Source organism: Cottoperca gobio, chromosome 5, assembly GCF_900634415.1.
Source record: "Cottoperca gobio chromosome 5, fCotGob3.1, whole genome shotgun sequence".
NCBI lineage: Eukaryota > Metazoa > Chordata > Actinopteri > Perciformes > Bovichtidae > Cottoperca > Cottoperca gobio.
In genome coordinates this window covers 18,015,233-18,041,141 of record NC_041359.1, presented here as the reverse complement: position 1 = coordinate 18,041,141, position 25,909 = coordinate 18,015,233, and the positions used below count along the sequence as shown (strand labels likewise).

Sequence of the window (25,909 nt, the reverse complement as noted above, 5' to 3'; positions counted from 1 at the left end):
AATATGCTTTTCTATGACAGTTACAGCAGAGACTTCCAGGTAGCAGCTCTAATTAGAGCTTGTTTCTATCAACACACAGGAATCACAGAGATGAGGAGTTTGCCAAACACGGCCCATCTTCTCCCTCTGTTTACTGAAGGGATTATTACAACATGAGTGATGGGAGTGAGGGATTAGTGCGGATGGGTTCATGCTCACAGTGGTAGACGGGACTATCAGTGAGGACTGGGGGGGGATCTTCAGCGCAGCTATTACAGTAATTAACAGGTTAGTTGTGTGTCCACCACATTAGACTAGGGCCACCCTGTAAATGTGCGACGCCTCAGCAGAATCTGCTTTAGATCATCTGATGTTTATGGCAACTGCTACTAATATCTGCCAGAGAGTCTCACTTATTATAATCCAACCATGAGTGGCAACCGTCGTTCATGCATTAAAGTTTAAAAGGTAAATTATTTTATTAATCTGTGCCGGTGGGCACACAGTTGAGCAGTCTTTCTGGAGCTTCCTGATCTATACGTGGCAGGTATACAGGATAATGCAGTCGTGAATGCTGACAGATTGCTAACATTTACACAATAAATGCTTGTTTTTTAATGGTTGCATTTGCATTTTAAATATTAGGCGTTTAGCTGGACCCCAGTTATGCCGTCTCACACAGCTCCAGGACTGATATGTAAAATAGTGGTCAAAGAAATGAGGACCAGAAGTCAGCATTCAGGATGTCTCATCCTGTGTAGAGAGAGGCCTGTACAATCTGCATGTAGATACATATCAGTGTTAAACTGATCTGTCATTAGCATGCTTGCTTCCTCTGAGCACCCTCATCACTTTTTTTTTGTCTGTATGGTTTCGTCTAATTGGGTTGATTGTTCATTATAATATGCATGAGTGTAATCTTAGTTTGTAGTAGTGAGGGATCCTAATCATGCTTTACATCAACGTGCTCCTGCTTACAGACATACGCAGTGGACACGGTTCTGGAGACTACGTGCTGTACAGATGAGTAATGGCTTGGATCCATTGCCTCCTCTCTCTTCTCCTGTCATCCCCTTTCCCTGAATGATTCTCAGTCAGCTGGGGAAAGTGATGTATTGATGCACTTAAACAGCTGCAGACTACTGGGAACCCAAGTGTGATAAAAAAAGGAAGAATCAGCAGTAGAGCCAGAGAATTTGTTGGAAAATTGAACAGACAGATTACTTGTTCGAAGTTCTTTTTGCAAAGATTGAAATGTTTTCCATCATGGGTTGTCACAAACTTCCACTGCAGTGTTAATGTAGCTGTGTCCTGATAAGACTTCATTATATCCCATAAACGCTCAACAGTGTGCCGCAGTGACATTCCACCAGAAGACCTAGATAAAAAGACGAAGACGAACGGCACCCAACAAGAACCATCTCTCTTCTGTAACCTCCCATTCCCTCGATATCAGACATGATTGGTGAGGCTGGCTGCAGGGAGCATGGGAAATTGCTTCTTTGGGAAAATTCTTTATCTTTATAACGTCTGGTGCTATTTTTTCCTCTGCAATTGATGGACAATGCGTAAAGGCAAAGGTGAAGTTATCATTAGCTTATCTTGGCGCATATGTCACTCTTTGCATCAGTGTGTACTTTTCTCAGAGGACCCAGAACTAATAGTGCCATTAACCAATGTGTGTGCATGAGTTGGCACCACCTGTGAGGCCAGACCACAATAAGAGCAGAGAGCGAGTTAAATGAAGCAGGCGGCTGTTAGTGAGGCGTTATGCTTCATAAAGCTAAGGGAGAGTAAACTTCTGCTCCATCTGCAACCAACTGCTTCGCCTCCCTTCACCTCTTTCTGCTTAGACACATGGGGAATTACCTCATCAGGCACACAGCGCTGTGTTGATACAGCCTCTGTTTCTGGCCTGTAAATAGCTCCGTCGGCCCGTTTAAAGCCTCCCCAAAGGATTACATTGTTTTTGATGAGTAAGAAGAGAACTTTTATTGGGAACAATGAGTCCCTTGGTATCTAACGACGGAGCTCCAAAGTGTGTTTTAAGAAATGGACTTTAAAATCTTCCCTTATAAGTGCTGAAAGGACTGCAAGTCTGCACATCTGAGAGATTGTCATGTTTACAATTCATCTTTTTATTACACAGCAATTACACTAAACCGTGCATGCACAAACTTCATCATGCCCGCTCAGAGAATTACATTTCTAATGAAAACAAATGAACATTTATTCATCTGCGTTACCGCAGAGACAGTAAAATCTTCTTTTAATTCGGCAGCGAGGAATCACTGTCCGGCTGTATTGAGCTGTAACCAAACTCAGATGACTATGGTGGAAATAAAAAATGTGTTCAGATGTCTTCTGGGAATTAAAAATAATATCAACCAACTGCATATCCTGTGTTACATGATAACATAATATAAATAAGAGTGTGTAGAGTTTAAATTATGAGACTTTATTCCTATTAGCTTAGTCACAGCATATAAAAAGTAAACAGTCGTGTAAAAGATAAAGTGACTCTGAGGATTGTCCAGTCTTTACATGGCCTCGTGTCAGACGTAGCCAATGATATCGTTGCAGATTAACGGTTGTCTGCTGCGTGATTTCAAGAGGGCTGCGAAGTGGTAAAAATCAGTTTCTATCTCATTAATGCCCGAGTGAGACTGGTGGAAAAAAGGGACTTTAGATTCCGATGCCACGACTGGACAGGACAGACGTTTTGAAGCATTTGTAGTTCTGTTAACATGAGCAGAGTCTGTGACTCTCATCCTCACTCTGTCCTCTACACTCTTAGAAAACCCAGTCAGTCTCTTCCTCATGTTGACAAAGAAACCTTTTCCCATTCTACTACTTGAATTTGGCTTCAGCTCAGTGGGCTCAGGACAATCTGGCAAGTCCATCCAGTTCTGTATGAGGTCTGCAAAGCTGTTGTCACCCAGAACCAGAGGTTGTCGGTTGCGTCCTCTGGTCAATAAGGAGTTTGTCCAGTCCTCTTGTTCGCTGATATCAAACGATGTCCACCTCTCCAGACAGGCGTCGGACGTGGATTTGGGTCGAATGCGTCCACTTGGTGCCCTGTTTGTGCGGAGGCAGGCTGATGATGACACCCGCACATTTCTCGTCCTCCTCAGGACCACTGCGTCATCCTGCCATGACGCCTCAGAGTAGCCTGAATCAAACTCCAAACTTTTGTGACTGCTGGGAGAGCCCAGCCGGCTGCTTGAGTCGTCCTCGTCCTCCTCCAGAGGACTCGCCAGGCAGCAGGCGGAGTCGTACGTACTGGCCGTGCTGGCATCAGACATCCTCAGCCTTGTACGCTGCTCTCGCTGCAATGCTCGCTGCTGACAGGCACGTGCCACTGCAGAATGCCGCACTAATGCTGGAAGTTGGGTGCTGAGGGGGCGTCTGGCTGCAGGGCAGGTTCTCCGTAGTTGTTTCAGGTCTTGCAGTGACCTCATCATGTACTGCATCTGCTCCCGTAAGCAATCGCCTGAGTCACGTAGGCAGAGCTGAGGAGACAAAAGAGAGAGTCAGACAAAAGTTGTCAATAAATCCCTCACCATGGCACTTCAGTAGATAGAGCCAGCAAAAGCTGGAAATTGAACATTTCTAAGCCTTGCTGATGAACTGTGGTAGAATAGCTCTCAGACATGCTCGGTCTTGCTCTCATACGTTTTAAACTATGAAAGAACACCTTTTCTCTTATTGTAATCTTGAAGGCCAGCCGACCTGCTGAGCACTCTTCCACTCTACAATAGACAGACTTTCAACACAAAGAAAAGTCATCGGTCCGTTGATTTACTCATCCGCACCAACAGCACAAGTGAACACCCTGTTTTTATTGTCTCAGGCGTGATTCAACTGAAAACCCAGACAGATGTTATTACATGGAGAGCTGTATTAATGTCTCACCTCAACTATTTCTCAACGCCATCTGCAGTATATCAAGGAGTAACTGGGGTCTTGTGGATTTAGATTTAGCTACAGGGGTCTTGCCTTCTTTACGGTTGTTGTGTGCCTGCCTATGAAATTCACCAGTGGACACTACGAGGAATATAATACTCCTGTTTACTGGTCGGAGTAAGTCAGTGAGCAGCGGTGGCTCACTTTCAAACTCAAACAAGGCATAAGAGATCATGTGACAGGGTGTGTGTGAGAGTTTAAGGGTAGATGTGAAGCAAAGGAAGAACGATGGGGTCTCATATTCTTTAGCTTGTTCTGATATCTTACCACTGCATGGATTCATAACATAGTATATGTAATACAGTTAGTTTGGTTCATTTAAATCAGATTTGAGAACAGCGTTGTAGTCAGAGGAGAACCACAGGATACAGGTTCATATGTGAGCATAGAGGTCACATCCAACATGACTTAATGTCAGTACTAACCTTTGAACCTGTAATGACCTCTCTGCTCTAAGTCTACACAATCCATTGACCCTGCTGCAAGACCTTCTGCCCCCATTTGGTTTTCATCATAACTCTGTGAGATGTTGCAAGAACTTGAGAAAGTAGCCTCGGTTTATATTGCAAAGAAAGTAGGCCATGCAATGTATGAAAAAACGAAATATATTTGATCTAGTCATTAAAATCAGTGGGTATCTGTTAAACAGCTCCATATGCTGCAGAATCAACTGTCGTTATTTACTCCAACGATGCTGTTGTGTACAAACTCACGAATTCACACTGTGGAGGCATCTGAGCATCACTGACCGTTCAGCCGTCTGCTGCATTGGCAGATGATTCAGATTATACTAAATAAAGTTTATAGGCCTAATATCGCTCAATATGAGCAAATAAGGCTAGTGACCGCAGTCTGAATTAGAAGCGCCAAAGTTTTTATGTTTAAAAAATAATATATATATATAAAACTGATTTAGAAGAGAACTCACCATCTTTTCTCCTCTCATCTGTAAAACTCAGATCCTGCAAGAAAAATTAAAAAACAATTTTAAAAACAAGACCACACAGACATAATCACTCTGTAAGAAATCACAACAGAGTATTAAAAAGTCGGCAACACACGCGCACACTCACTTAATGTGGTATTCTCCGTCCAGAGGAAACAATATGTCAGATTAAAGAGGGAAATGAAGGGGTTCGTTCAGAGGGTCCTGTGAGTTAAAGTGTCACCAGATCTGCTGCTGACTCCACGAACAGAGAGATGTGCTGAATGAAGTCTTCAGTCCTGCTCGCCTCCTTTTTACAGCTCCGCGCCCTCCTGCCAGTTACAGAGCCTAGTGTCTGAATGAGCCAATCAGAGCGCAGGACGCTCACACAGCTCTTCCACAAACCCACCTCTGCGTGCAGCTAAACTCAAATGCAAAAGATGCAACAAAAAAAGTACCAAAAGGTTCAACCTCATTCCACCAGAGGATAAAAAAAACAGTCTTGTCGCTTCTCACTCTAAACTTGATGTTAGAGATGAGCTCAGTATAATTACAGGAACAGTGTTGTAAATATATGCTATGTTATAATTTCATTTTACTTCGTGTATTTTGTTGAAATGGGTGAAATATCCCAGTTAAAGATCATGACATGATTTTCTGTTGTCCATTTGAGTTTGTTTTTACATTACGTTACATTACAGTTCATTTAGCTGACGCTAATCGACTTACAATAAGTGCAAACAATGCTGAGGATACAACTCCGAACAGCAAGAACCTTGCAAGCACATTAGCATCAAATAGGTACAATCCTTTAAGTGCAGAACAATAGCTTCACATAAGCCAAACAAAAGTGCAACATACAAAGAACTGATTTTTGTGTGTGTGTGTGTCTTGAAGCTTAAATCTTTCAAGTGTGTCTCTGTCCATGATCCTTTTCTTGCATTATGATCTATCTTTAAATGTGTCATTTACTTTCTCAAGTAAGCATTTGGTCAATAAAACGACAGAAATGTTTGTAGACAATAAAGTTTATAGGCCTAATATCGACAAGAATACTTTGAAAACCACCAAATATTCACATTTGAGAAGTTGAATCGGTGGATTTCAGTTATGAGGCATTTGAATGTGTAATCAAACTTTGTTTTTTTGGCTGCTAGTAATTTTAGTAGATTAAATAGAAGCTGGTCCTACTGGTGGTTTATTGTTAATCGCTGAATCAGAGCGTTCAAATACCTAAATGTAAATGTGATAATCTGCCCCTTCATTGGGCATTGAGCCTGTAGCCCTGACGGTCGTTTGGCACTCGACCTTCCATTCACACTATTCAGTAAATGGATGTTTATGCAAATCCAACGGGCTGAGTGGAATGCATCTGTTCACTACTGTTGTGGGTAAATCCAGATCTGATGGCCTGCTGTTCAAGTGCAGATTTGTCTCCACAGCATGTCCAACATTAGCATACAGGTACTTGCAGCATGTCCTAACCTGCTTAACTATCTTGACCCGAACATCACACTCAGTTCTTATTGGACTCTTTCAGGGAGATTTACCTTTAATACAGACATTTGACTTCTTCTAATGCTCACATCCCTGTACATATGTTTTACATTCAGATGTAAAACAAGACAACAGTCCAGACTTACATTGGAAATAGTCATTTAACAGAGGGCAGGCTCTTGATGAGTCCAGGCTTTCACTTATACCAACATTATGTCTCTAACAAAAACACAAAAACACCAGTAAGGATGTCACAAAGCCTCCCACTGTAAAAGCCACCAGCCCCGTACACTATGCATTAGGTAACTACACAGGCCGGCTAATGGAATTGTGATTATTTCAATTTTCTATACAAGCCGACCTTCATCTCTGCTTTTAGGAATGCCTAATGGATATAATTGTTTTAATGAGTTGGCACTTGAACACAAACCCTGTACCATTAAGGTCACTAATGCATAGTTTACTTACCTTCTTTATAATACTAGATTTTATAATCATGTTTCTTTTTTACATAACATTTGTAAATATTGCAGTAGTGATGGTCATTAAGGCTGAGCAACATCATCCCCAACACCAGCTGTTATGTTTGTCATGCCATGGTGCAAAGCTTGAATGCACGACTAATAATTCAAGCCAACATATTTCATACGGATGTTTGCTTCAAACATGGCTGACAAGTTGATATGTCAACAAATACACTTAAGAAATGTACCTTTACTTTAAAAGTGTTGCCAAACTGAACACAAGAGAACGTTTGCTGTTACTGCTGGGTGTGCAAAACATTAAATGTTACACAGGTTGTTAACCATGTGTGTTGTGCCTCTGAGAGGACAAGAGGACAGAGTGGGACGACCTGCAGTGCCCTCTAGAGAAGAACTGCTGAAGGGTTTTCAAATGAAGTATCCTTCGATTTTTGTCTGTACTGGACGGTAGTAGTGTTTCTATGTTTGGCTTGATCTGCTGCCGTTTTTATTATTCTGTATATATCATATTGTCTTTATGTCATTAGCTATTGATTTTTGATGTTCATTGTCATCAGTATATTCCTGTGACTTGTGTGTTAATGCCAAGTCGAAATTAAAATGAGTCTGACAGTAAAAGTGTTCACAGTGACTCACAGACTGGTTTCCTTTCTGAGCAACTTTACCTTAAGCTCACCTTTATGCATGCAGTGGTGTTCAACAAAGATAGAATATTCTCTGCCTACATTTATCTAGCACTCATCAGTCTTCCTCTGAGTGAATGCTAGAGAGTTTGTTTCTTCCAGGAGCCCGTTGACAGGTCTAAAGAAATGTTTGCAACCTTTTAAAAAAATAAAGTTTGGGCATTTTTGCCTTTACTCAAAGGTCGAGAGGTGACAGGAGAGAGAGAGAGAGAGAGAGATAAAAGTAATAACACACAACAAAGGTCCCTGGCTGGAATCGGACACTGCATATGGTAGGAGTCTTAACCACGAGGGTACCTCATCGACCTTTGGCCAGTACTTGCAGTTCATATCTTGAAGTTACAGTCCATGCTCCAGAGAACCTCCCAGCTTGTGATTGGTTACTTCGTATTGTCCTCAGACATAGACCCTTTCTGTAATCTTTCACATTGCATAAATGCATATAAAGTTTGCAGTATGTTATCGTATGTCGCTCGTTCTTAATCCGTCTCAAAATGAGTATTACTATTCTGGAGGGCATCTGGAGAAGATCGGCAGGAGGAGGGTCGGGTCGGTGCGCTGGCAGCCTGTCATTAAGCTAATATGAGCATCATTAATTGGTCCTCTTATCTGTGTGATATGGATTACACTGTGAACAGCCTCTCAACCCCTTTATATGCGGCTAAATCCAGACAAAAGACAGGTTGATGCAGCTTTTTCAATTATTTTGCATTTTGCATTTTGAGAATAAAGTAGAAATGTCCTGAATCATTTTATAAATTATTCTCTAAATGTTAACAAAATAAAACTTCTCCCTCTTTTCTGGCCCAAATACTTCCATGTTTCTGTCTTTAGTTATAGTCCAGAGTGTCTGAGGACACTGAGGAAGGAGTTGACACCACTTGCAGCAATGTGTCTCTCAAAAGCAGTGATTTGAGTTTATTCAACAAACTCCAGTTCAGAGACGATAACTGCAGGTAAAGAGAAAGATAACGTTCAGCTCTGCATCTGGAAAATCAGTTGGTGACTCGATCTCATGTCAGCGTAGAGCATTATGTCCTTGTTGTGGAGCTTTAAGTGAATTACTCATGAGGTAGTCACACTTAAAAGGCACACTTTTGTTCAAGAAAAAAACAAGCTCACCTGAAGGCAAAACTGAGCTGAATGAGACCAAATAAGTCTGTGGCCACTATGAAGTGTAAAAACAATGTGTATCATGTGCTTCAGCTGTCCACTAGATGGTGCCATCAGCCAGTTTAAAGCCAGTAGGAAGCTGCGGTCGGACCTGCGTGTTGTCTGTATAAAACTCAATCATTACACCAAATATGTAAAGGTGTGTACGCATTTCTAAAAAGGCCAGGGATATTGTGCTTAAAGGAAGATTATGTAACTTTGGAAAGAATTAATAACACTTCCCATTACAAATGAAAACACACCCTCAATTTCATACGCTCGGGGTTTTGTTAAGCCTTACATGGTCTGGCATGATCAGTAGCTGACGGTGGGTTAGGGTTAGCCGACTTAAGATATGAATTGCTTTGTAACAAACATTATTGGGTCATTTCACTGACTTTGACTGTTCTATAATTGTGTTACACAATTAACTATTGCACTACGTTTTAACATTTACTATCGTCCCTTATGCGTCACAATGGCTGCTGTTCAGCTACGATACAGAATTGTGGAAAGTACTTTCATTGTATTTATGTTTGTAATCTAATCTTTTTATGTAATAACATCACAAACGTGTGAATACTACCACAAGAGATTAAAAAAAATGTTGCAATAAAACAGAAAAGTAACGGAGAGGAAAAACAACGTGCAAGAGTCAGGTGATCTCTACTTTTATTTAAATTAAATCATATAGGACTTTTAAAGCATTTTAATATTTACCAAAAAACACTAACCTTTTTCTGAATTAGATTTTCGTCTCTTATTAATAATGACTATATATTCATAGGTGCTAGGCAGAAAATGCAAGTAAAATATAGGTGCACAGTAGGTCAAACAGTACTGAAAGCATATCTAGGAATTGGTTGTAAACAGAAGTCAAGGCACAAACATACTGCGACAAACATGGAAATATACTATAAAAAGTGATAGAATGTTAGGTACACACATACTTTAAATATCAGTTAGAAATTTGCCATAATTTCCCCTGCATGTGAAGATTTTTTTTTTCCTTTTCAACATTTTAACATTTTTTATTTTATTTTTGTAGGAATGTTAGATAGTTTGTGCAGATTACAGAGCTAGTATTTGCCATGTTGAGTCATGCAGAACAATATACGGTTTGGCTATGAATGATGAACATATGTAAACATTATTAAAAACAAAAACAAAACAAAAAAAAAGCACTTTCGTTTATCAGTCATATTTTATGTCCATGCCTGTGCTTCATCTCTTAAAAAATAAGCTTCATGTGATTAAAAGTTTAATAATTTGCACATCGGAATTTCTAAAAGTAAAATAAATGCATTTATATATAAAAAAAAAAAGTTTTCCTTTGCCTCCTCTAGTAATTGAAAAATAAAGAACAAATAAAGAACAAAATTACAATAATAAATGTTGATTTTGTGGTCATAGCCCAAAGAGTTAACGATACGAGCGACTGGATCAGCATTCGTTGAAATTCTGCGAGGCTCGTCGGGTTTTCAGTCTCTTAGGTGTCTTTATAAAAAGCAGATCAAAGCAGAAATCGTGGTTGGCCAGTGCAGTCATTCATGATGTGTGTATATTCCCGCTATCTTTATGGTCATCGGAACTCTTCAAGTAATCTAATAAAGCACAAATACACACACAAATTAGTCATTTCAGACCATTTTATTTGGTGACTTGTTGAGCTTCGGAGTCATTTCTCTGAACTCACCTTGACTTTCTCAGGCATGTTTTATTTTTATTTTATTTTTTAAAAGAGGCCACAGTCCTTCAGGTTGTTCTTGATGATGACGTCAGTGACGGCGTCGAACACGAACTGCACGTTCTTGGTGTCGGTGGCGCATGTGAAGTGGGTGTAGATTTCCTTGGTGTCCTTCTTCTTGTTCAGGTCCTCGAATTTGGTCTGGATGTAAGCCTGGGCCTCCTCGTACTTGTTAGGGCCTGAGGGACAGAGAGTGTGAAGAGAGCTTGAGTCTGCTGAGGGGATCCCACAGTTTCAGGAGTAGCTAGAAGTGTCATTTTCTGTTCTCATGTAGAATTCATTATGCCTGGTGTTTGCCTAGCTGCTCATTACATTATAGATACATAATACATTTGTTTCTCAAATCAATGTTTGAAAATCCAGAAGGTTGTCTGACAACACTTACTGCTGTTCTGGAGATATTTTCAGAATCCCCAAAGACGACTAACCATCTGGAGAAAAAATATAATTTGGTCCAGCTCGTTTCCTAATCCAAACAAAGATCGGAACTCAAAATAACTTTGCTGTATTTAGAAAATCTAAAGGTCAACAATTAACAATCATTTGGCTATATTGATGTTACTTTCCTTTATTTTACATTTTAATACAAAATGATGCGTTGATACTTTTTTGTGTTGTACAAAAAGAGGAAAGGTTATTTCAGGATTGGTAAATATAGTCGTAAAAGAAAAGAAAAGTTTTTATCATGAAAGGAAAATGTTTTCATCCAGATGGTTAGAAGAGTGTTTAAGGATTATGGAAAAGCAGTACGAGTTGGTAAACAACGTTCTGCTTATCTCTGTAACTTCAATTTGATTATAATAAAGAACCTAGATTTTGCCTTGTTTTGCTGATTCTGTTCCAGGAACAAAGAAGTACAACTTCTAAAAAGTGTTATCATTGCACCCGAATGACAGAATATTTTACTTAAAGCAAAGTGTTTTCAATCATTTGGCCCTGTCCTGTGGTTCTACCGAGACGTTCAGACTGTACCGGAGTACTCGGGGAAGCAGATGGTCAGAGGGCTGTGGGCGATCTTCTCCTCGAACAGGTCCTTCTTGTTGAGGAACAGGATGATGGACGTCTCCGTGAACCACTTGTTGTTGCAGATAGAGTCAAACAGCTTCATGCTCTCATGCATCCGGTTCTGGGTGGGACGGGAGACAAATGTGGAGATAAAAAGATTATTATTAATAGGGCACGTGAAGGAAATTAGTTCACTTGATCCCAAATCTCTCCTCTCCATTTAAATTTTCCTGGGAATTGGCTCTACTGCAAAATGCATGCAAAGCCTTTTTAAGCTTAAGTATGAGCTTAACTCACCATCTCCTCGTCCTCAGCCAGGACCAGGTCGTAAGCGCTCATGGCAACACAGAAGATGATAGCTGTGACTCCCTCGAAGCAGTGGATCCACTTCTTCCTTTCTGACCGCTGGCCTCCAACATCAAACATCCTGCGCAGACACACGCAGTATAAACATGCCATATATACACACAGTATATATATTTTTAATGGGAGAGCGGATGGGACTGAGCGCAGGAGAAACAACACTTTTTCATGCTGACAGACAGCAGCTTCAAGGTTTCCTCCTGGAAATGCGTGTGCTCTCTCCATTTCTGCCTCTGCCTCTCTTCGGGGCAGGGTGTTTCACTGCACACGCCTCGTCATCTTTCCTGGCGTTTGTTGGCATTTTGGTTCAGTGCGGTTGCTGTGGTAACAGGCAGCCTTAAGGCAGGTTGAAGCATGGCAGCGGCAGGTTTCTTTTTTACTGAGATCCTACATGACTTATTCATGGGGATGGAGGCTACATAGATGGATAAGGGAGGATGTTTGTCTGGACGTTGCAACACTGAAGATGTTCTCCATCTAACAGTGAGAGTGTCACCATTTATAGCATTGCAGAGCCACACACTTATTTATCCAGCTAAGCAGTTTTCACTTTGCAGAATTTAGTTCATTACAGCAGTACTTTGACTCCCACGGATGGCCAGCTTTATGTTGAGTAAGCAGAGCTCATTATAACAGTGACACACGTTAAACTGTTTACCTCAACAGTGCGCTCATCTCCAGCCCTGCTTACACAGGCTAAATATATCACGGCAGTGCAGCACTGAAGAGGTGCTGGAGGTAAACATATGCTAGTTGGATTTGGTTTATGTCATCCCAAGAGAAATTAAATAAATCTAGACATAAATATGAGATTTAAACGCAACACACAGACACGCAGCAGACGCACCTTTTTTATTTCCACTTCCTTGTTAAAGCAGCTGAAGTGAAGTCTGACTGTAAACAATGCTCTCCGTTCCAAAGCCTTAGAAGTGACTAATGTCTCCATTAAATATAAAAGACAACGTGTTTGCGTGTGGATCGAGTGCAGACTTCAGATTTCATTATCTCAATGGGGAATACTTTATATGTTGTGAGAACTCAAAGATAAGGACAAAACATTAACACGGTAAAAACAAGACAACTTCTGAGAAGCATGGCTACAAAGAAAAGGGCATCGAAAGAGACGAACTAAAGGGGTTATAATGAGTTTGTATTCAGTAATACATTTTACTAACATGCAGAATCCTGCTGTGATAACCACTCTGTAACAAACAGCCCACGTCCTCCCTGTAACAGCATTGAGTGGGACGAGCTGTTTGGGTTAAAAGACATCTTAAGCTCAGCTGCTGACCTGAGAAAGCAACTTGACAAATCAGAAGATTAATGTTAAAACTTCAATTTCCTCAGTCGGCTAAATCTGCACAATCATCATTGTGAGAACACAGTGAAGTACTCTGTGACAACTGTTGATTTTCTCACAAGATATGAAACATTTAGTTTCTCTTCATTAAGGTTAAAGTCAGTTATTATCAGCACAGTAGCACACAGGGATGCATTGAGAACGTCTTGGTTTCACCGCTTCACTGCTAATGACTCGTTTAATTGTTTTAATGTGAAAATCCTAACATCAAGCAAAATGTGTCGCGCAACAACCAGAACTATTCAATCAGTGTTGATATACTTCAGGTGGGAGCACGAGCCTAATTAAGTAATTGCTGCCACCTGCTGAGCCTCAGTCCTGAAGGCTTCTCCAGTCAGTTTAGTAAGTAGATGATGATCTTAAAAACAGTGAAATAACATCATTGCTTCTTTATAGTTCATGGACGTATATTAGAAGAGGCGGATGTTGATGTTAAATGTGTAGGGTGTGGCCTTTTGCAGTTGAGCTGTACATTATAAACGGATTTGTCACATTGTAAAAGTGTTCCACAAAATGAGCACGGGAGGAAAAACCGTAAAAAGGAGGGCATCTTACTTGAAGTGCAGATCCTTGAAGGTGAAATGCGTTTCCACAATGCCGGTGGTCTTCACTCGGGTCCGCAGCACATCCTGCTGTGTGGGGATGTAATCTGGCTTGCCTATCCTCTCCAGGTCATTTAAGTAGCTGATGGGAACACGGACACAAACAAGATGTTGAAATTAAAAGTCCTACCTTACAGAAAGAAAGTGATGTGAAGCTGTTCTGTTAGAGTTGTTTCAGGTTAAAGGTCTCATCACTTCCTTCTCACAGACACGAGAAGGACAGACGGCCCGCTAGCGGCTCGTCTCTGCAGTCAGGTTGAAATTGATGGTTACATTACACGAGTTGATCGCACACCAGGCTGCTGCTTTACTTCTGCTAACTCCCTAGCAGTTCACACAGTCATGTCATGAATAATAATTTCATATAATGTACCATTCAATGCATTAGTGTTTAAGATAAGCAAGGTAAGACTAGGACAGAGCTCCAATTTGACTTTTTAATATTGCCACACAAACGTTTTTGGGCAAGACTTTCTTCTTCTTCAGCATGAATTCACAGGTGGTGTTAATTAATTAGACGTCCATGTGGCAATATTAAAAGGTCATATTGGAGCGCTGTCCTAATCTCTTTTTTATCATCTACATTAAAGGATCCAGGGTAATTGTGAGATGAGCGCGTGGCGTAACCTAAGGAAACATATTCTGAAACTTAATATCTGCTGACATTCTGAAAGAGATATGCAACACCGCCGCTCCACAATCCATTCATTACTATTAGCAGCGTGCAGTATATGGTCTGTGAGAACCAACCATGCTGTTGAATACAGACAGACTAAAGATGGACAGTATATCACATACTCTGCACTATCCCAACCATGGGAAGGCATTAAGTGCAAAGTCAGCAAACTAGGCAGAGCATGGTACGGAATAGCTCCGTTAGCTGATTTCTGTTTTCTGATTACATTTTCTTAGTGACTTTAGGCAACAATGACAAAATCATGATGTATGGTCAGCGCTGTAAACACTAAATCCTGCAGTGAGATGCTACTCTTTTCATATCCACATGCACAGAACAGTGATTTTTGTTTAAATCGCCTGTTATACGACGACAGCCAGGGGCATCCAATTCAAAGTTAGAATATTACTATCAAACTCCTGTATTACCATTTCCTCTTAGCTGGAAGGAAGGTATCTGCCCTTCAATGTAATATGTTGACATTCTGCTTTGTTTGTCTCTGTATTTTGTATTTAAAAAAAATCTATTTAAAAGAAACTGTGTGTGCGTGTGCACATAAATTGGCTAAATAGAGCAATCTCCCTTTTCATGCCAGCATTCCTAAAGCCTGATAAAATAAATACAAAACCATGATCAACTTTTTACAAATAAAATGTTACCATGGGAGACACACACAAGATATGAACTGCATAAAAAAGACTGTTGTATAACAAAGTGTTGGTGCTGGATGTAATCCCATTCAAGCCGCAGCCCGGGTGTAGATATTAGAGCCTCCACACCACTACTTCATGCCACGTGTTTGACAGTTTAATCATAATCCTGCTCTCCACGGAGAGAGATTTAGGATGCTTTTGTAGTCCACACATCAGATATTGTAACATGGCTTGATTTAGCCATTGGGTTTATAAGCCTTTAAGATTAATTGAATTTGGTTGGTTTACACTCTAATAAGAAAAGGCACTCAACTGTGTAGTGTGAATCGTCAGTGGCAAAATAATGGTCATTTTATAAGGTTTTAAACTCTCGCAGTCTCTCTCGCAGTCTCTCTCTCTCAGTCTCTCTCTCTCTCTCAGTCTCTCTCTCTCTCAGTCTCTCTCTCTCAGTCTCTCTCTCTCTCTCAGTCTCTCTCTCTCAGTCTCTCTCTCTCAGTCTCTCGCTCAGTCTCTCTCTCAGTCTCTCTCTCAGTCTCTCTCTCTCTCTCAGTCTCTCTCTCTCAGTCTCTCTCTCTCTCTCTCAGTCTCTCTCTCTCTCAGTCTCTCTCTCAGTCTCTCTCTCTCAGCAGGTGCTCAGACATAGCTTATTGTCTAGTGCCATACTCATTTAGGTCTGTCTTAAAGCAACTAACTGTCTCAGCGCTCTACAAAGACATAATGAAACATGGTACATTGTCCACTCTCCCAGCTACTAAATGTGAGCCCGTTAGCAGTAAGCTTCCAGGTCCCCTCGGCTTTAACAAGAGCAGTGAAGCGGAGATGCAGAAGTTATGATTATACAGGCCAACACAAACCGAGGACACTATCACTCCCTCTGGAAGTTAAATACAGTTGTGACTGCAAAGCAATCACTTGCCAAAGACTTAACTCTCCCCTGTCAGTTTACAGCACACTCTGGAGGTGGTTTAGTATTATCTAAGGCAGAAATCAGTGCAGTTAATTCCTGCTGCAGCTTGCAGGCAGCTGGTGGTTTTTGGATTTCTATTTCAGAGCAGCAGTGCATCCCTCTCACAATTACCTCATGCTCTCCCAGTTTATCATACTGGCACATTATAACAACGCCGCCCAAAGACTGTGTGCTCAGAAACGAGGATCATTAAAGTAATTAAGACCTGCGGAGAGAGGCTGAGGCTACGGTGTAGTTGCAGATTAGCGACACGACTGGTCTTTAAAGGTGAAAGCCACTGGTTAAACAAAACAGCAAGGCCTTCACTATAAATATCTGCAGCCTCTTTATATGGGGGCCTTTGTAACTACTAAAGCAGAGAAGAGTATGATGTTGGTGTAATATATAAATCATAGGATATTTGAGCAGCACGAAGTTGTAGGTATATTAAAGATAATCTTAAACTCTAAATGCAGGCTGGAGGACATAAACTTTATTACAGAAACTCCTCACACTTCCTGCTCTGCACCTCAAACTATAATATAATCATCATCACAGGAGTAACCAAATGACTGTTGTACGAGAAAGTTCTATATTAAAATAAACTGGAATTTACTGCCTAATCTTCAATCAATATATCATCATTTATTTCATTTATACTTTCGCTAATATAGATATTATATATATATCAGCGAAAGTCTGATCACCAAGGTTTACCATGCATAATAATGTACATTGAAGTTATTTTCTGCCACTTTTAAGGCACTCACTAGGCTGCCGAGTCATTGAGCTGGTACTCTCGGGCCCGTGTGAAGCAGCCCTGGACGCCGCCGTCAGCCCACAGTCGTCGGATGACGTTGGACAGTTCTTCTGGCAGGATGCCCTGCTCCTCTGCTGCTGCTGACAGTGCAAACAGTTGGCGGGCATCGTCCTGACAAAACACACACACACACAATTAGATAGAGTAGGTATCTAAAAAAATATATATAAAATTGTATTAAACCGTATTATTTATTAGCTGATAAACACTGCAGAGCTTCATTTAGGACTTTTTTTCACATTGCTATCATCTTACTTATCTCTTGCAGGTCCCAGTAACGGCGGGCCTCAATGCTTGTTATTACTATAAAGTGTTATATACCAAGAGTACAGACTTGCGATGAAAAGGATTATTTGACGGTACCGATTTCCCAGATTTCAACTGATCGGGAAGAAGACTGAGAACCAGTTCCCAACCACGTACAATTGAAAAATAAATTCTTGGGAGAAACAAATCTTGTGTGCCTTCACAATGAAAAGACACGACTGTTTACTGCATGCCATGTACAGTATATAGTCTTGTTCTCATCATTGAGATTCAAAGGAAACAAGGAGGAAGAAAAAAAAGCAGAGCACAGATTCATTGGGCGGCTCATTCTCTGCATCATCTTGCATGGCCAACATGAATGAGATATGGTGAGTGGTGAGCTGCATTGCCAACATACAAACTGTAGCTTGCCGTTGTTGTGGATATCCAGCGTGTGCTTGTGGTAATTGGTGCTTTAAAATAAAAACAGCTATCTCAATCTGCTTTACTTCGAAACGGCAGATAAGAGCTACAACCACAGGACAACATTCCACGATGGGAAGAGAAACATCATGTTTCTTCCTGCAGCCCTATGCACTCCATACAGATTTGACATGTCTTGTGAGTAACTAAGCTTTCTCGACAAATTAGATTGCACAAGAGGGAAGTGAAGACACAGCGTGAGGAATAGTTTGACCAGAAATTATGTATCCATCATTGGCCTAATTGGCACTGGGCCATTACACAGATATCTGCCATTAAACTGCACTGTAATGAACCCATCTATTAATGTGCAGTGGCCTGGCAAAGCAGACAGCAAATACTATTTACATTAATAGCCTTTACTTGCCTTTATTACCCTGAGGCACCCAGAATAAGTGAGCACTGAAATTCTGCAACTGTACTGGGTTTACACTCACTGGGAGCACGAGAGAGCGTCGTCCACAGCTTACATCACCCCCACCGCACCACTCTGACCCTCTGTGTTTGACACTGGACAGTGGCTTACATAAACTTGTGACGTAAGGTATTGAGAGCAGACTTCCATGTATTTGTTAATAATTAGATCAGTTAACCTGAAATGGTCTTACGATATAGTCATGACAATGTTATGTCCGTTTGACAGCGGGTCAAAGAAAAACGGTAAAAGAAACCCAACCTGTGCACGGAGTAGGCACCGAACCAACTGCTATTTAGTTACCAATAGCCTGCAGGGATTGTCATGTTTGGCAAACAATGAAAGCAGCTTGTTCCTTGTGTAGACATAAAGATATCAAACAAACCAGTTCAGTAACACGGCGATTTCAGATTATTGCTGAATGCATTCCCCCTCTGGCTGAGAGACAAATATTGTCTTTTTAATTGAAAACTGTTCCAGGATACTCAACGCTCGCTGTAGGTCATTGCAGTGGGGAAACTCAAACAAACTACCAGCAGAGCTCGTCGTGCAGAGCTAGCTACCTTGGCAGAGCCAATTCTGACACATACAGTCTAAAAGCTCCACATAAAATAAAATAACATGTTTATCCAACTCCTCCGGGATAAAGGTCACTCAGGAGAGGGAACGTTAGAGAGAACAAAAGTATCAAAGATGTTCAGAAACGGATAAGTAAGGATTATTAGAGTCATTTTATCCACTAGGCACGACACACCGCTGCTTTATTACTTATTCCAATTCAGAGTCGAATTCAGATCAGGTAGTTCAGATTTCCCCATGTAGTAATTACACGTCATTGCAAACATAGATCTACTTTAACAGCAAGAGAAGCTGACAATACGAGTTTAAATACGCGCTATGGAGTTGAAATGTGGGACTGTGTAAAAGGAATGACGGATGTCTCCTTTTCTCTGCTTTTAATAAAGTCGATCACAATCTTTTCAAGCTCACCTTTGATGTAGGAGTTGACAGATTGCTTCGTCGTCTATAACATAAGCGAGCATCTCTAGAGACTTACTAATCGTATACTTAGACATTGTCTTTCAAATGATCTGTGAGAATAGAATATATTAATCACATTTATCAGAAGACTGTAGGAAAAGGAATGTCATTTTCTCCCCTCATGAGTAATGTCTGAATTTTATTTCTGTCATCTTATCTCCCTGGGTGGAGATGATTTACTGTTTCCTTTAACCACACACACACACACACACACACACACACACACACACACACACACACACACACACACACACACACACACACACACACACACACACACACACACACACACACACACACACACACACACACACACACACACACACACACACACACACACACACACACACACACACACACACACACACACACACACACACACACACACACACACAGAGAGGAAATACATGGCACTGCAGGAGTCCATCTTCAGCATCTGCTACAGTAGAGACTGTCACACTGCACTCGAGAGAAATTCTTGAGCTGGATAATTTCTGCTGCCTCAAATCCTCAAGGCTAGATATGGGCGGTGAAGATGGAGGCAGAGTGGAGGCTTTGGTGGTGATTAGTCGAGACGATATCACTGTACTGAGTGCAGTTATATTACATTATACTTTGACGGGTTGCAAACTTCTGTTACTACCTTTAACATGGGAACAATTTTGCACTTGAAGCTTGTACAATGCCCACGTCTGTTTTAAAATCTATCTGGTTTATTAGGCTCATATACATTATACTTTTTATACATCCAAAAAGACACATTGGTTGGAGATGCTCTGTAGCTCGCATGTCTTTTGAGTTTTGCAATGGCTCATGCTAGGAGTCGACAAAAACGCGGCCATCTTTGCTGTCATTTCAAACATCATTTCTCTTCGGTCTTCGGAGGATGACGACGTGTAAAAAGTAAAAGACATTTCGGTGTCAGATACCTACCGCTCTAGTAGCTTCTTCATAGTCGATCTTCAGGTTGGCCATGGCTTTGATGATGGCCATAATGGACTGGATTGTGTTGCTGTAGACAACTGCTCTGTACTGCTTACACTCTTCTTCTGAGTATCCATCCTCATGGATAATCCTGAAAACAGAGACCGGAGGGGAAGAGCGAGAGGAAAAATAGATGAGCGTGTAAGTTAAGATGAAATCACAATGTGACAATGAAACAGAATAATTACATTATTTATTATTACAATACAAAATAGTGTTTGCTGACTTTTGTTTTGCCGCAGATCTTGCTGAATATTTCATGTCACTGTGAACATTATTTGTAACAATAAAGCTAATTTAAAATCTATTTGATACGTCATTGGATTCTTTAAAAGATGATCTCGTCCTGCATGTATGAGATCACAAAACCGCTGGGTTGCAGTACTGGGAGGATTTTTGTATCTCTCAGCTATAGAGGGCACTAGTACAAATATTTACTTGCTTTTGGAGCTGTGGAGAGAGACAGAGAGAAAGAGGCAGCGCTGAGACTGAAGCTGCTGGGCTGGAAACCAAACAGAACCAACTCCCCTGGTCTGCCATGAGACCAGAGACCAGAGCCACACAGCCAGGAAGCTCATTGGTTGTGTGATGTGCTGAATGGGACCTCATTAAAATGCAAGTGAGCTCACTGTGAAACACTGAGGCACAGCCAAGAGGAATGAAAGCCTACAGTGTTTTCCCCCCCTCATACAAACAATTCTTCTAATAATTTCATACAAATCATCTTTGATTGATTGAACATTAAGGTAGTTATCGTAATCTAAAAGGTTACACACACACGTGAACACGGCATACATAGCAGGACACAAAGTGTGATATTGTGCTTTCTACACCTAAACTCTTTGTTTAAAAGGCACATTTAACGTATCTGAACGCATGTAGAGTCTCTTTCAACATATCTATAACTCCCCAAAGCACAATCATAGTTCCTAATCTGCATCAACATACAGCAACACATAAAACACGCTTTTCTAAATTCTAAAGCTAAAAGCTAAAGCTGTAAAAGGATGAATTGTACTTCCAGTGAGTGATACTCATTTGGCTTTTGCAGCACCACAATACAATACTCAGAACGGGTATTTTAACACATATTTGGCCTTCAACAAATACTGAAAATTCTGCTATTTGGATATTATATCCATATTGCGATTCCAATGACATTTTGATTAATTGTTCAGCCCTAATAAAGGATCAAGAATAGAAGAATTGTGTGACCAGATGAAGGCGATATCCTCAACTAACGCACTAACTGACTGAAATCTGTACTTTTAAAATATCCTATGGAGTGAAACAAACTAAACACTTGACCATTGTGGTCATATTGTATGGACGTCGTGAGCTGCTTCCTTCTCAATAAATATTTCATTACTGCTGATAAAAATAACTTGCAAGTCTAATGTCAACCAGGGGGACATTTTCAGCAGAATACAATCCCAAATCCCATCATTAATGCGGTCATATCCTGTGACTGTCACATCTTTGGAAGCATAATTACCCTTTTTTTTTGTCCTTTTGTAACATGTAAGACTAGTGTCAACCAGAGAGAACTTCAAAACTAGATTAAAAGAAACCCCATCATTAGTCTTGCAGTTTCCTGTGACTCTCGCTGAAGCATTATTTCTCCTTTTCTCAGAATTAGGCTATGAATAGAGAGATCCCACACAGAGCATCTCTGAAATCTATTATTCTAGCCCCTCAGTCTAGCGTGGCACTGAGGGGCTACATTTGACTAAGTTATGTTTGTTCTCTATTTTTAGGTAAACGAAAGAGCGAAAGAGAAGACAGCGGTGTTGTACTCTTTTTACTTCAGTGTCAGTTAAAAGCTCGATATGCTTTGTGCACAACAGACATTTGGATTAAAACCACACACAAAAATATGTTGTAATTCTGTCTGTGTTTCAGAGATACTGATAAGAGTACACGTTCATAGGCAGGAAAACAGCCTTTTCATGTACAGTATGCTTTACTGCACTGCAGTCAGAGTTTAGGCTGTACAGAAGAAGCGTAAAACTAGTGTTCGTACTCCTTGCTGAAGTCTTTTCTCAAATCTTTTGAGACTGAAATTGTCACGCTGCCATTTTAAGACTTTTCTTCGATCGACAAACTGGAAACTTAGAATTATTGATTTTATAACATGCTCACACGGTACGTTTTAAGTAGCTCACTTTATATTCACTTTGCGAGGCTATTAGGCTACAGTTCTCCCTACAAGATCTTTATTTTAAAAACAACCTTTGAGAATTAAACTCTACAGCTGGAGGCAAACAAGACTAACTGTCTCCAAATCTTGTGTAACTATTTCTGCCTATTAAATGTGCCATATTTCAGCAAATACATGTTCTATAAATGGCCTTAAATCTATTCAGAATCCACTCTTGGTATATACTTGAGAATGAAGTTCCAGATTCAAGGTCTTTCTTGTCTTTTAATCTTAAGCACAAAGCAGTGACAGTCCTGTGAGGGTTGGGTTAGTCCAATAAGGTGAAGGAAATGTTCATGCTGATGTTTCAGTGTAATGGAGAACTGTCAATCATCTTTTGTACAACCCGACTAAAATGATGTCTGTCCTTAGCAAACGCTTACCGAAGCCTCGTCAGATTACAATCAGTGCAGCGACAGCAATGGTGGGCTTTCTTTTCCAGGACAATGCTGGATTGCACACATGCAAAAACACGACTGGCAGCATTTAGAGTGGTTTAATTAGATGGTACCCAGCAGGTACCGAGATGTACCCCGGTACCTGCTGCGGATATCTGTATTCTGTGCAGTGACTGCGCTCCCTAATCTATTTGATCAATCACTTAGCTCTGACACAAGCATTGCCAAGCTAACGGTGCCAAACTCGTTGTAGTCCTCATCATATCAGAGAGCTATTTATCAATAGGGGTGGAGATCCCTGTATACAATATGAGAGGAAAATATCCTGTGTCTGTGTGTGTGTCTGTGTGTGTGTGTGTGTGTGTGTGTGTGTGTATGTGTGTGTGTGTTGATTCCTAATAGAAACTAAACTGGAAGACACTTATGGACTAATGCATTCTGCTTCCTTCAGATGTCCTCTCTGGTCTCACTCTGGATTTACAGTGAAACAACAACAACACACAAATTCAAATTCTACATTAGACCTTTCTCTTTTACCATCACAGAAAAACATGCGTCTTATCTCATGTAGGCTGTGTGTTCATGTATTTGTTCAGAACCTAGTACATCAAATCAAACACAAGGAACCCTTAATAGTCAAATTAAGCCCAAAATGCAATTTAATAAGCGTTTCCATCCACTTTTGCAAATTTAAGGAGTTTGGTGCATCAGAGTGCCATTAAATCAGTGCAGGAGAAATAGGAGCATCAAGATGACTTAACTTAAAGAGAGCCAGTCAAAACTCAAACAAACAAAAACATTCTGGAAAACAAATTAAGATTTTAGTGAAACATTATTTTCCATTTCTATTTAGGGTTTTTTAATGTGCAAATTGAAAACATGATTCATGGGAACATGGGAGCAAACAAGAACATGCTATTATCCTCTACAGAACACTTCATAGAAAAGGACCAGGGCTGAGATTTCAACCCAGGATACTTTTGAAGCGAGGCGACATTTGTCCTGAACGCTTGCTTCAATATCTACAAATTAATGTGCTGCTACAATTCTTCAATTTCCAAATCAATGTTGGAAAACCATCTCTATGTAAATATTCTAAATGCATGTAATTGTACTGCCAAACCATGTATTCATTTGTCAGAGAGGATGGGAGGAAAAGCAAAAACAATGAGCAGTCACTCACTTCATCTGCTTCACAATGGTGCTCTTCCCCGACTCTCCAGCACCTGCAGAGAGGACAAAAACAATCAGAGGTTAAAAATACACTCCCGTTAGCTGAGAAATGTAAACAGGCAGCGAGCGAGGCCGTCTCACATCTGGACCCGTGTCTTGCTCCACTCCTTTTACCTCCCAGTCTTTCCTTCAGCTCTGCAACATATCTCAGACAAGCCTCCTGTTCTCTCTTACTGTACACCTACAGGCGTTCTGCCCTTTTGGTTAGAACTCAGTCAGTAATACAGAGGAGTCTTAAATTCACAGTGGAAACATCCCGACCTCTCTGAACACCTGTCATCATATTCTCCTTTAAAAAATACTTTTATAATCGAGACACTTTATCGTGGTTAACATTTTAATGGAAATGTCTGGCACTGGCAGGATATGGGTTTTTCTTATATACTGCTATGTTTACTCTAATAACCTGAGGCGACCAGAGGGAGCTCATCTGCCACAAGGAATCTAACACTACACGTACACATACACACACACCCAGGGGTGCCTGTCAGTGCACTCTCCATTCGTACTCGCCCAGGGTGAAGTGTTTCTGGGATGACCCTCAAAATACACTACGACGCAGCATGCAACATGCACAGCAAGGCCTCTGGGTAGGAATGGGCTAAGATAATTTCCAAGACAGCTGTCAGTTCCTCCTCCTCCGTGGTAGAAGAGCTCAGACTGAACTAATACAGCGGAACGTGTGGTTTTGTATTGAAATAAAAGAGAGCTTTAACAAATATCCAACAGATGTTGACAGTCTTAAAAAGGTGTGTCATCGTGCACCTTGGTGTGTACCAAGGCTGACCAGACGTGGGTAAAATGGAGGTCTGGGTGAAAGTGCTTTTCTGTTGAAACCCACTAACACATTGTGACATTCCCTATTTTACATCCACCTCATGGTTTCGGTGTCCACAAGCCCTCTCCCAGCTCCCCACCACACAATTTACAAAATCTCACTGTGATGAAGCGGCTATCCATCTGCTGTATAGTCTGTGGACCATATTGTTATGCAGAAGGAAAAGCAGGAAATAAATGCTCTCTTTGCTCATTGCATGCCTTGAATGGAAAACTGTAAAACAGACTCGATGCTGAAGAAAATGGGAAATAACTAAGAGGCAGACTGATTCAATGGAAATGGGAAGTGTGCATTCCATATAAATCCAGTTATTTTGTCACAATTCAGATGGAAAACTGAGCCGGTCATAAATCATACGAGCCTTTATGAACACGCTTTGTTTGATTAAAACCACAATATTAGTTTAAAGCCAACAACCATCAAAACAGTCTTCTCTTAAACCTCCACAAACTAACTCTGTGAAACCGTATCTATTAGGACATCTTAGGAAAAAAGTACTACAAAGGAAACTAATCATTTATAATGTTGCACTTCACAGTAATGACAGAGTTTGTCCTTGGAGCCTCTGGGGCTCAGCCGCAGATATGCAAGTCTGTAGCCAAACTGTCAGCACAAACTTACTCGACCTGTGAGTTCATTAATCTAAATGACCAGTGCCAAGCTACAAACACACACACACACAACACACACACAACACACACACCTTAAAGTAGCAACATGCTCTTTGGAGTTTGTCCTGTGAACCTGGAGCTGCTAACAGTTAGAAATGAGCGGTGGATATCTAGGTGTCACTGCTGCTTTGGTTAACAAATAGGTAGCAGCTCTCTTTACTGTAGAATACAAATACACTTGTATATTCTCAGTTTCCAATCCTGTGCATGTGGAGTCTGACTGAAGTTGCAATGACTTGACTGCAATACAGTCTGTTCCTTATATTAGAGTATAAATTGAGGTTTTATGTACACCCCAAAAAAAGATGAACAATGCACTCCTGCTGCAGTAATCCTTATTATGAGTACTTCGACCACACTGTACGTACATATATGCAGAGGCAAGTCCTGCACTGCACTGTTTTTGCTTTAATATTGCATACTCGCCAGCTGGCGGTAAAAGGCTGCCAACAAGTACAAGCACTTTTACTTTAATTCGACGGTTTGTAGAATTCAGACTAGTACTGGATACACTTCTTTTCCACGAGTAAAATCTTAAAGTCAA

The 25,909-nt window shown here is 40.7% G+C and overlaps 2 protein-coding genes across 2 annotated transcripts in view; both read right to left on the bottom strand.

The window, feature by feature from the left end:
• Positions 1-2,091: 2,091 nt before the first annotated feature.
• Positions 2,092-5,146, bottom strand: LOC115008475 (PAK4-inhibitor inka1-like). Its single transcript, XM_029432092.1, has 3 exons — positions 5,019-5,146; positions 4,874-4,907; positions 2,092-3,491 (listed from the first exon to the last, which is right to left on the bottom strand). Exons 2-3 carry the CDS (start codon positions 4,889-4,891, stop codon positions 2,535-2,537), a joined length of 975 nt encoding a protein of 324 aa, XP_029287952.1. The 5' UTR covers positions 4,892-4,907; positions 5,019-5,146; the 3' UTR covers positions 2,092-2,534.
• A 4,193-nt stretch (positions 5,147-9,339) lies between these two features.
• Positions 9,340-25,909, bottom strand: part of LOC115007858 (guanine nucleotide-binding protein G(i) subunit alpha-2) — a 53,194-nt gene continuing 36,624 nt past the window's right edge. The window contains exons 2-9 of the mRNA XM_029430892.1: positions 23,807-23,849; positions 19,975-20,116; positions 16,807-16,967; positions 13,715-13,843; positions 11,734-11,863; positions 11,404-11,557; positions 10,381-10,610; positions 9,340-10,288 (exon numbers count right to left, since the gene is read on the bottom strand). Of these exons, the coding sequence (XP_029286752.1) occupies positions 10,420-10,610; positions 11,404-11,557; positions 11,734-11,863; positions 13,715-13,843; positions 16,807-16,967; positions 19,975-20,116; positions 23,807-23,849 (950 nt within the window). The 3' untranslated portion in view covers positions 9,340-10,288; positions 10,381-10,419. The remainder of the gene's footprint in view (positions 10,289-10,380; positions 10,611-11,403; positions 11,558-11,733; positions 11,864-13,714; positions 13,844-16,806; positions 16,968-19,974; positions 20,117-23,806; positions 23,850-25,909) is intronic.